Here is a 12,488-nt window from a genome sequence, read left to right as displayed (position 1 = left end):
AGCACATTTACATATTTCCTGGGTTCAATACCTTTAATTTCTTCTAAAGCTAAAATAGTACCATACCTCAATATTTTACACAATATTTTAAGTCCTCCTACGTCGACTCTAGAACTCAACTCAGCTCTCATCCAAGAAAACAAAGAAACATTGCAGCATGTTCTGACAGTCAAAACATTTGAACTGTGATGAATGCAGAGGTTCTCAGATCTGCTAATCTGTCAACAACTGAGCCACTAAGGCTATTTTCCATTTCTTTCATTTATCTGAAAGCACAGACAGTTATCCAATTCCCCCATACAAGGAGGAAGGAATTTAATAAAAATGAAAGTTCTCATGGCAAAGCTATGGCCAATATGCTTCCCCAAACAAACTGAATTGTCTTATGCTTCTTAAAACAAACAGAAGAAAACAAAACACAGTTTCATGCCCCCATCTCCCAGGCTCCTGTCTCTAAAACAAGCAACATTTAAGTAATAACTTTTACAAGTCAGAAGTAAAAAGTCTTTTTTTTCCTGTTTGTTAAGGGTTTTTTTGCTGTTGTTCTGCTTAAAAACAATTAGATATATAAGAATTTTAAAAAATTGGGGTGGGGGCAGGAAGTCTGCCAACATGCTTATAGTTTGAGATACATTCACTTTGATTTTAATGAAGTTGGAAGTATTTCCGCCCTGAGTGAACAAAGCAGCTATGAAGGGGAAAAAACTACATTGCCAGAGATGCTCTAGAGTCTAGCAGCCTGTTTTTCACCCAAGAATTGCACACTACAGAAAGGTATTTATTCAGTTAAAGCAAGACATTTTCCTCCCTAGTTTGTTTGTTACTTCTCGTCTCTGATAAGAATTACTGTCCCACGGTTCTGGTGACACAAAAGATCATGTGAACGCCTCTTAACCTGCTTCAGGGACGTTAACCACGCACAGCTAGGTCTAGCAGAGAATCTCTGTTCATAGCCTCAGTCTCTTAACATTTCACTGCCCCAGACAAGATCCCAACTTGTTTTCAACATTTTTGCAGATGGAAAACTTGCAAGGTCTCAAACACAGTAAGCTATTCTAAAAGCAGAGACAGACAAAGCGTAACAGAAACATACTGGCATTGAAATGCTTTTAAGAGTACAAGTTTTCAAATCTATTTAGAAAAAATGAGCCAGGATAGGGAAGGACTTTCACTCACTCATACTGGCGGATCTGGGAGTGGTTAACATTTTGGAAAAGGCAAGCAGCCGTTCCACCCGGTCCGGCACAGTCAGGGCAACACGCCTGACCGCAGGCTGTTCTTCACAACATACATACAGTATCCACCTCGGTGGTTAGTCCGGCTGCAGCCCAGGATCACAGCATCCACACTACGCTAGGCTTGCAACATAGCATACTCTCCCAGTGCAGAGACTGCCACTCTTCTTTTGAAATCATCCTAATGCCACTACCCCCAACTATCAGAGTACTCAAAGTAATGGGGTAACATACTTGTTAAGGTCACAGTCAGAAGAATTTGAAACCATAAACTGGAAGAGATGAGAAGTTACAGGCATTCCACCAAGTCATCAAAAATACTGGTATTCTCACCCAAGTTTACTAGTGAAAAGGCAACCAAGTTTTATAAAGGACTATAAAAACACACAAAAGTCTCCCTCCCTGCAGCTCTTTACATGCACTATAGAGTTATTTCACCAGCTATAGCAAAAGAAGCCACATTCAGACAGCTCTGTTTCCCAGATAAGATATACATATGTCCATCACAGCTACAAAACTACTCACCAAAAGGTCTGTCATTTGATCGTTCCTGTAGGTCTGCTTGAAATAAATTAAAAGAATAGATCATCAGTAATAGCAACCACAGTTGTTAACATAAGAAAATGAACTGCATGTTCCATAAAGCAACAGTCCATCAGTACTACTTTGCTTAGTAAGTTATTTTATTTAAAGCTAGGAAGGAAAGTAAGAGTGCACGGCTTTTGTTTTTATTTTACCTAATTCCCTTCACCCTCTTTCAGCAAACACAGCCTTGTAAGATATGAATAACACTTTCCAGAAATTAAGATATAATGGATACTTATAGTGTAATTTTGAGTCTTACAAACTGCATATCAGCATTTTCAGTAACATCTGAAACACTTCATCCTCTCTAAATGAGATGCAGACATGCAAGATGGGGGATGTTTAGCAGGGATAACAGTTTGCTATGTGTAAAATTCTTTTATTTTATCCTTCACGGAGGAATGGTAGAGCCAACACTCTGCAAAGAACAACACTAGGTGACAAACCTACTGCTTTGGGTACCATGCATGTATCACGACAACATCACTGACAGATCTTTCAGTAACCTCAACTAAGCTTTGGCAAAAGTAAATATATCTTGGATGTCTAACACAGGAAATCATATAACATTTGTGATTTGAGCTTTGGGGAACACAGCATCAGGGATAATGCCTCAGGGAGTACTATTCCAGACGTGGACTTCTATCAGTAACAACAAACAGGCTTCAAATCACATTAGTCCACTCCAACTTGGATTTACAAAAAGTACCAACTCAACATTTCATGGATGTCACCTTACATCAGTAAGGCTCCCTTCTGTCTGCAGATAACCATCAGGAAGAACAAAAACATACTAAGACTTAGGAGTCCAAGTAAGCCACAGGAAAAAAAAAAGCAAAAAAATTTCCTTCTTTATTTATATAATATGTAAGCATATAATATAAAAGAGCAGCTTTACGTGATTTTGCAAAGATAATAGCCACCCTATGGTTCACTCTGGATCTTTAAGTTAATTTACTGAAACCAGCAAGCTGCACTGCCCTTTACATGATATATGCCCCTGTTAAATCCCCAGCTATGAATACATACAAATAACAGATGTTACATACTGCAACACAGTCAGCCTTCAGTGATTTGTAATGTGAAATGAAGATCTGAAATTAAAGTTTTTCAAAACGTATCACTTACCAGCTTTTTGAAGACCACTTAGATCTTCTGTGAAGAAATATACCAATAAATCATAGTTTAAACAAGAACCAAATAATATTTTTAATAGAAGTATCATGCCATATTAGTAGAAGCCAAAATAGAAAATCTTTCTAAAATATGCCAAAATTTAGCTTTAAATTTCTGTAAATCTAACCTTACATGGGTTTCTTCCAGAGGTGCAGAAGAGAAAATCTTACATCAAAATATTAAGTTATGCGAGACACAGCAAAACAATATAACAGATCTCAAACAAAAACAAAGGGGAAAACATATAGCACCCTCAGTCCCACAGGCGTGCAAGCAGCTCGAACAAATAAGGAAAAAGAACACAATCACCCATGTGAATGACAGATGTTCTAAGGACTGCTAAAAAAGCAACATCCTGAGCAAGAAAGTTTACTTCATAGCCTGCGTGTATTCAGAGAGGCTTCTGATTTGATTTTCAAACATTCTAAAGTACCAGAGGTTTCACCTATTTATTGAGAACACTGGAAACCACGGAAAAGAAAAGTCAATTATTCGAAGCACCGGAGGTCTCCCAGGGCAGGCTTGTTCCATGCAGTGGAACACCAGGCGTATATCTTAAGCTATCAAGCCAGACTCATACATCCATGTGGGAAAGCGTGGTGACCTAAACTGATACCAGTGTGGCTTCTAACAGTAGCTTAGCAGAAAAATGGTGTTGCACCCAAGCAAACGGTAGTTTGGGTGCACGGCCCCGTAGACAATACAGTGGTTATCTCCCGCTTCAAAGGCTGGCTGAGTTACAGATAAGTAGGAGGCTGCCGTATACAACGGATGTGAAAGGCTCAAAGAGACAATCAGTCTCAGAAGCTGTTCTGTGGAAGCCAGGCTGACGCTGCAGATGCTTAGTACTTGCACCTTCCAGCTATAGGTCATGACCCCTCACAATGTCAAACCTTTAACAAAGCAGCTTTTGTCTAGCTTTGAACAAGAAATGCTGCAGAGCAGCTTAATATCAAGACAAACAGGGTAGAGAGCCATTGAATGCACCTTGGGAATGCATTTGTTTTTCCTTTGCTGGGTAGATAAGGTCAGGGAACAAAAAATAAAAATAAAAAAGCAGGTGTATATCTTTATATATGGTTTCTTTCTAGTATGCAAATTTTACATACTTGGAGATGCTCAGTAATCAAGGGATGGTATCAACACTAAGGTCAAGATTAAGGTCTTCCGCTCACACTGGAGCAATGCAAAGGAGAATGAAAGGTCTTCCTAATAGTTGCTGGAAACACTCTCTTGCAGGCACAGAGCTGACAGAATCACTAGAACTAGCTCTATCCAACCCTCTAAGGTCACTCAGGTCCCTGAACAGCTCTGGCTTTCTTACAAGGATGTTGCCTCCTGAGCCCAGTCAAAGAAATCTCAAGATCTTTATATTTCACTAGAATCTGTAAGTGCAGGACATGGAAATGATGCAAAAATCAAATCACTTTTAACACCGAGGATGAAGAAAGTGGTTTGGTGTTTTTCATGTGTTCTAGATCATGGTATCAAGGCAAAGAAGGGAGAAGCACATGCAGAAGTAACATGACATCACACATCAGTGTTTTAAAGCCCGCTGAAGCCCTTAAGCCACCCATGCTTCTCAGCAACAGTCTATCATCCCCATAATTAATTTTTAAAAAATTGACTCACAACTAAAAGTTCACTTTACCTTCTGTGCACTCCACTGCCATAGCTTTCCTTCCTTGTGTTTTAAAAGGGAAAAAAAATTGGAAGACAATTCATGCTCTCAGTTATGAGAGTTAGCACAAAGTGGAATACAAAGGTCACTGCCAAGCTTCTCCACAATCTGGCTCATTTTACAGCAGTGCAAGTCTGTCAGCACTGACTACGTTATTGCATGGCAATTATTGCTAAAACTGAGGAATACCAAACTAGAATATTTCTCACGAGAGGAAAGAGCTTTTCATATGAATTAAGTGATAGTATTCCCAAATACATCTAGAAGCTACACAAACAGAGCTCCCCCTCTTTGGTTTGCTGTAAATATACGCAGATCCACTAAACTGTATTATACCTCTTTGTTATACTTTCTGTGGATAATCTCACCCGCCCTGGTTGCAAAAGGGCTCAAAGAATATAACACAGCTGGTATCACTAACAAGATCTTAATGAAATCTCAAGAGTTAAACTGTTTAGTTGTCAAAGAAAGCATGAAGATGAAGCAATCAGCCCACCACCTGTTGACAAGCCACATACATACTAGCATTGTCAAAAAGTGGTAGCATTTCTACACAGATCACCATGAGAATCCAAAGCACTTTAGAACCGATAAAGCTCTAAACTTTCCTTTGATGCCAGCAAGGATAGCTATTTTAACAAATGGATAAACTAAAAATACAGAAGGTTATGTGCTTGGCTTAATACTGAAAGCTTCAAAAATAAATTCTAATGATAGGTCAGTCAATTTATCAATTTCTTCCCTACGTCAAACTGAAAGACTCCTTACCTATAACAACATCTATCTTCTTGCTGTCTTGATCTTCCTGGTCATTGAATACATGACACCAATACGTCCCCTGATGTTCCATGCCCACGTAAGCTACCTGCGTAAGCATCACAGTCATCCCACGATGCCCCAAAGAATATATGTATCAGCTTGATTTAAGCCCCTGTAATGGGCTTAAACAAAGCCTATACAAATCTAAAAGCTGTAGATACTCTCATTCCACAGTACGATGGACGGTGTTCATATTCTAAAATTGCTTTCAAGAAAGAATGCCACACTGCAAATCCACCTCAAAGGCTTAAGCTGCGCTAAGCATTGAATACAACCACTCTTACAAATCACAGTGCTTTGCAGCACAGGATAGAAAGAGAAGCTTTCACTTTTACTGATATTTAATCTTTGTTATGTCAATAAGTCATTCTAACCCAATATATGTTTAAGTCAATTCCATAGCCTTCCACCCCATGACTACCACCTGAAACACAGTGCCGGTGTCCAGGATTACACCTCTGCACCTAAGAGTCTCAGAATACTGTCGTCACATGAGAGCAACTAGTGTAAAGTGCACCTGCATAAGGTTATCACGACATGAAAAAGTTATTTTCTTCAAGGGAACTTTATATAACAAGCAAAAGGTGGTTACATATTAACTGCCTGATGCTGGCACTCTGCAGTAACTTACCATGTAGACATTTTTGCTCCCATTTGCCACGGGAAATCCATTTCTGAACCACTGGTAATGAGGAATTGGGTTTCCAATAGCTCCACATTCTAGTACCAAAGCATCCCCTACCGTCAGGTTTTGCGGCTGAGGCTGAACACAAATACGTAATTTGTTTTCAGGCAAACCAATCAAACTCCCTTAAAAAATAAAAAAAAAGAGAGAGAGAATTAATCAAACATACATCAGTAAGAATTATCCAAGTACAGGCACACCATCCTATAATTACAGCAGACTTTAACTAGCAATGAAAGTTAGTTTAAGCTGTGTTTCCTTTAAAGAGTATGCTAAAAAGGAGCAGCAACTGTTTTCCGTTTTTCCAACTGAAAAGTAACAGAAATGCACATTAAATGTACCCCACAAGCAAAGAGATGCAAAGACCTCTTTGCATCATTCACTCCTGCCAATGGGATTACCAAGGGGCACAGCCCCAAAATATAGAGCTGTAACAGAAAAGCTCTAGAGAAAAAAACAAGTACAAAGAGCAGTGGGATGGACTGAGGACCCAACCTGTGTGCAGGTGTGTATGCAGGAATAAGAATTCCTTTAGATCATTTTATTCGCTTCACTGGAGAAAAATCAAGGTAAAACTTTGGTGACTACAATAAATCTTACAATCCATTAGTTTTAGCATACCCATATTCTTCTCACTCTAAACTTAGCATCAAATTTTACAGCAAATGCATAAGAAAAACCCAAAGTTAAAAATACTTTACAAACACCAGCTCCTGCCGTGTTTCCATGTTGAAACGTTTTTAGACAAGAAATCTACCCAGAAAACCTGAAATGCATTAAAGGACAGTCCAGCTGATAAAAGTTTCTACATATGCTAAAAATATATTGAAATGTTGAAATTCATTTTTAATACAGCCACTATACACACAAAAAAGTTGTATAATACCACTGAAAAGTTTTATGATCTGTATGTCTGAAGAGCTTGATTAACTGAGACACAGTACAGCAAGCTCAGACCTACCTGTAAAGGCCATACCAGTGATCTTCCATCTCAGCTGCAAGGTCACTCACATCTTTATTTTTAGACTAAGTATGTAGACACATATTTTGTCATCAGAACTATTCATGACTGATGATTAAGGGCTGATGACACTATCCTTCACAAACTAAAGGCAGACAGTGATATGGATAACACTATTCTACTAGTATCTGCACTTCCTAGCGCATTACTAGCTTATATTTCAGGGATTTTACAAAAAGATGTGCTCAAAACCCACTAGAAGCTACAGCTAAGTTTTCTATTTAAGTATTTGCAGTCCTGTCTTTTTCCTAAAAGATGTTCCTCCTATGTCTTTTTCCTAAGAGATGTTCCAAAAAGGAAATGACAAGTTGTTTTCCCTGAAGAGTAGTTTAAGAAACTGGTATCCCAGAAACAAAAATTGAGAAGTACTTTACAAAGACAGCCTCAAATACCTATTTGCCAGAAAGCTACAGAGAGGCAGGCTGCTAACGTCACAAGAACCTCACGGGAGGTAGGAAGCTGTGCCTCTGTGGGGTAACATGAGTCTGCTTCACACACACACACACAAAAAAAAAAAAAAAAAAAAAATCCACTTTATCAGAATGAATCAACTTTATATATTTAGATCATTTTGATTAATTCAACTTCAAATCCTTTCAACTTCTGATTATGGCACAAATTTAGAATACAGATAAAATTAAACTGGGGAATAACCAACTTGTAAATCTTTACATCTACTACAGAAGAAAAAAAAAAAATCACACTTTTCACTAGCTAGAAAAAAGGGAGGTCAAGTCTAATGAAAGGAAAGGGATTTGTTTCAGACAGCAAAAATGACAAAACCCAAACTTTTTAGATGAGCAGCATATGCACTCAGAGGCAAATAAAGTCCCCCTCTGCGCGGCTAGAGCGCTAGTAACACATATGGGAAGATTTGCTGTTTCTCAATGGGAAAAATAAGCTTTTTATTAAGCTGCTACCGATGACTTTAACAGCAACAGATACAAATCAATGTTTCCTGGTTTTGGAAGTCACCTTCACATGCCAAAGCTTACAAGGGATATCAATCCATTGTGTATTTCAAATCCAGCCTCCTTCCTGGCCAGGAGGGGGGAAAAAAAATCATGAATAATCAACAGGCAAGCAGAAACACTGTTTCTATCATAACACCCCTACTCTTTTGCTGCTAATTACATTGTCATGCAAGTCTCAGTAGGGCAGATAATAACCAAAGAAAATCAGTTACCATAAAGGTTAATGGACAAAACACAACCACAGGAAATATGGTCACCTGCTCCATTAACTATATGACTCCTGGCAGATGCTCACACGGTGGCGATTCTGTGCTTTCTTCAGATGACTCATTCCAGTGTTTATTATTCCTGTCATTAGAAAATACTTCCTAATGTCTAGCAGAAATCTCTCTTGCTGAAATATGAACCCTTTACTTCATGCCTATAAACAATAAGCGTGAAGAATAAATCCCATCCCTCCATGCAGCCACTTTTTAGGAAGTAAATGCTTTGAAGATGTTTTGCATTTCCCATCAATCCTTCTCTTCTCAAATCTCAACAAGTTCAATTTCATGAGTCTTACAGTATGTCCCATTTCCTATGAATCTGACAAAATCTGTTGACACACAAGAATATGCCCTAAACTCTTGCATGTAATTTGAAATATCTAAGTACAATGCCACACCAAGGACTTCACTGTGAATGTGTTTATTATCAGCGTTGACTCGCCTTTTTAAAAGAAGATGGTATTTTCTAATGCAGCCTCTAGACAGTTAAGGAAACTGAAAGAAATCTGCCAATATATGCTATACCAGCGTTGTACAGCATTTCGAATGGAGAGACCTTGGCTTACCAAGTCCTCCAGAAACAAATAAAAACCTCTGAAAAGGTTGCTTAGGAAAAACTGTTTACCGCATCTCTTACCATATAAAAGATTTTTGTATGTCAAAATAAACGCTAGTTTCTTTCACTCAACTGTTCAGAGCCTTCTCAATCCCTCCCTGTCAATCCTTCAGTTTGATATTAGGATCTCTAACAAAATGAAAAGAATTAATTTCCCTCAAGGGCAGAAAGACAGAAGAAAGATGAGAGGCAAAGGAACTGCTGTTGTAGTCAACTTGAGCAGGATTAATCTTTAAGACAAAAGAGCATATGTACAAGTTACAGATGGCGAAACAGAACACGAGATTGAAAGATATATGGCTTCTGTCTCTGGTGCAACCTCTTACCGCAGTCTCATTTACAGGCGCTCGCTGGTATAGCACGTTGTCTTATCACTCACGCAGTACACCAACAAACCTGCACCAGCCTCAGGATGTTTCTGAAACTGTTTCTGGCTGCCTCACTGGTCACAAGCTGGAAAGACAGCCTTGATTTGGGGGGGGGGGGGGGGGGGGGGGAGTCAAGCTCTTATTAAACAGAAAGCAAGGAAAAGATAGGAGGTTAAAAAAAAAGAGATCTGGAGAAGGAAAGCAACTGAAGGGAAAAGGAAAGAAAGAAGAGAAAAGGGGGGAGGGGGGAAGACAGCCAACAGTTGAAATAGGAGACTTCAGATCTAGCCAGCATTTGCAGAGATGGTGCATCATCTAGCTTGATTCAATCACAGGGGATCCCAGGCCAAACGTTGCAGGAAAGAGAAATCATTCATTCAGTGTATGCACTGCACCCCCCAGTTTACGTTTCTTTGTAAGGACCCTAAGAGAGAAAGTTACAGGAAGGAGAAACCCATCCTTGCCCCCTCATCCTTTTTGTCCATCACCAAGGCCTAATTTTGACTCATTTACAGCTGTTTTTTTCCTACTATTTACAATTCAGAACTTTTTGTGCCTTATTTTCACATTATTCATTACATGTTAATATCATGGAGCTCGTAGCTAGTCAAAGCATATTAAAATTCCCTTCCATTAAGGTTTCTGGTTGCCCAGGAGTCATGGAACATAAAGCAATGCACTAGTCTGTGGGTACCCACTGCCCTTTAGTCATCAAAACTTCTGCAACAAGTGTGAAACAATGTATTTTTTGTTTCTCTCAAATTCTTCTAAAGTAGCCATTATGCACCTAAAGCTTCCTGGTGTAATCAGCAAGATCTAAACCTGCAGCTTTCTGACAGAATAAAACCTGAAGTAGGAGCAAGGGAAAAGCAGAAGAAATCATTGTTCAGATAAGGGATGGAGAAGCTGTCAGAGACGAAAATATGAAAAGGTTACTTCAGCTGACACTGCAATAGGCTTTGATCTTGTACTGGAAGATCAGTACTCTCTACCCCTTTTTCTTCCAGGAATAAATTCTATAGGCAGGATGCAAGCGGTACACACTCTGACTGATGACATAAGGCAAAATAAGCACTCTATAGCCTGAAGACAGTACAGTTGATTTCAATCTCACTTATCTTTAGGATCAATGGCAAGCCAAGGCTACGTATTTAATTCGAAAGTTAAAAAAGGCAAACACAATGCATATATTTATTAAATGCTATTGACTATTCTACAAAACAACAACAAAAAAAGAACACATGCACACACCAGCAACTTCGGAAACTGGAAATAAGGGCACGGTGTCTGTATACTAGACCAAGTAGTAAATTTCCAAACACAGGATTTATTTTACACTCCACTACTCTAAGAGATCCCAGTACTAGGTGGATGCTGTTGAGTAGACACCTGTTTACCCTATTTGCATTCTCCTATTTATTCCATTCTTCTGAAACTACTTCTTCCACATTTCCATCATACATGTTGCAGATGCAGATTATCCCATTGTTGAAGCAGAGGTACCTTCATGTCATTGCCACAAATTTATATGGATTTATACCATTATAAGTACATTTGAGTTACCATGTTTTTTTCTTATGCAGGTAATAACTGGTAACTAACACCCAAATATGTTACGAAACTTATGAAGATGCAACTCACACTAAGACGACTCCTTTTACCTCATACGTTTCTTGCTTTCATTTTATTTGTGGTCAGGAAAGCAAGAAAATCCTCTTTAAGATTCTTATATACCCAGACTGGCAACAAACATATAGAGAGAGGCCAAACAGTCCTGAATATTAAGCCAGTGGGGCAGGCTTTCAGAAAAGACTTTTTCTGTCCAGTCACTAACAAGTTACAGGCTTCTGGTAAACAGCAAGATAGTTAAAGAATTGTTTTTCTGGTCCAAGACTCCTCTAAAAATTAAGACAATTCTGAGTCTCTGCTTGTTTTCAATCTATTCTTACCCACCACTCAGTGAAACTTCCTTTCTCTTCTGCTTTCACAGCCAGCATAAGAGAGCAAGAATTGGATAGCACCTTTTTAAACCAGCCCTCTTCCATATCTCTGCAAGATAGCAACCGGGACCTGAGTTCCCCTAATAAGCAGGAAGACAGACTTTCAGAAGACTGTGTTCGTTAGATAACCACTTACTCAAGGGCTGGAGAAAAACAGATTTAATAGGCTTCAAGGTGCAATCCAGGCAGAGGGGTCCCACCATAAAAGGCTTTTGCTACTCACTGTGAGACGTATCATGGAGATCACAAACTTCTAGTCGTGCCCACCGACTGAACACAAAGGAAGATTCACTGTTCACTCGACAGATGTAAAAGCCGGAATCATTTACTTGCACTGGATTCAAAACCAGCTCTGGAGAATTACCATGGGGAACCTGAATTAAATATGAACCAGGAAATATTTAAGTTTAGACTGCTTTAAACTAAACCAGGATCAAACATTAGAATATTTGTTTCAGTGTCAGAAACACCAGCCTCAACTCCTCCATTTACTTGAAGCTTTCAGATGAGAAAGTCTTGTTTTAAGTATTTAGCAGCTCTGAAAGAGGTTGTCTTTCAAGAACAGTTCATATGCCTCTATTTAAAACAACTGTGAGCTCTTCAAAAACAGCTGACAAGCTTTTCCTGAAATTCTTAATCTTTCCCCACAAATAAGTTTGAATAATTTCTTGAGTTACATTCAGTTCTTATCTCAAGGTATATTCAACTATGACCAGGAAACTATAACATTCTGTCAGTATCAGAAAGGTAATTTTTTACTACATCTACAGTGAGAAATATATTTAAGTGTAATGAGCAGGACCTGACTGTAATCACATTTTTATTTTAAGCCATGGTTTGGATAAGCTAGATAAGCCTTTAGAAAGATGGAGGAAAAGGAGTTAAATTTTTCAGTCCTAGCAGCAATTTAAAATACTATAAACTTAGTGCATTTTTAAAAACAGTACTTATAACAACATTAAGATAATGTGCATTCACCCTGTAGAAGTATAACCAGGACAAGAAGTGCTACCATTCAGACGCTCCAGAGATACTGCTTGCACGCCCTCCAGGTTTTTTATT

At 38.7% G+C, this 12,488-nt stretch overlaps 1 protein-coding gene across 2 annotated transcripts in view; it reads right to left on the bottom strand.

Moving 5' to 3' along the window:
* Positions 1 to 12,488, bottom strand: part of LOC135324928 (mucosa-associated lymphoid tissue lymphoma translocation protein 1-like) — a 43,219-nt gene that overhangs the window by 21,238 nt on the left and 9,493 nt on the right. Inside the window, exons 4-9 of one of the 2 annotated variants that reach the window (XM_064502033.1) lie at positions 11,650 to 11,800; positions 6,128 to 6,306; positions 5,446 to 5,542; positions 4,648 to 4,680; positions 2,949 to 2,975; positions 1,761 to 1,796 (exon numbers count right to left, since the gene is read on the bottom strand). In XM_064502033.1, the coding sequence (XP_064358103.1) occupies positions 1,761 to 1,796; positions 2,949 to 2,975; positions 4,648 to 4,680; positions 5,446 to 5,542; positions 6,128 to 6,306; positions 11,650 to 11,800 (523 nt within the window). The remainder of the gene's footprint in view (positions 1 to 1,760; positions 1,797 to 2,948; positions 2,976 to 4,647; positions 4,681 to 5,445; positions 5,543 to 6,127; positions 6,307 to 11,649; positions 11,801 to 12,488) is intronic. The other variant, XM_064502034.1, reaches the window with a different exon arrangement.

The sequence above is a fragment of the Dromaius novaehollandiae genome, chromosome Z (genome assembly GCF_036370855.1).
Source record: "Dromaius novaehollandiae isolate bDroNov1 chromosome Z, bDroNov1.hap1, whole genome shotgun sequence".
Classification (NCBI taxonomy): domain Eukaryota; kingdom Metazoa; phylum Chordata; class Aves; order Casuariiformes; family Dromaiidae; genus Dromaius; species Dromaius novaehollandiae.
Note: the sequence above shows the minus strand (reverse complement) of the source record. Positions and strands in the feature narration are given on the sequence as shown.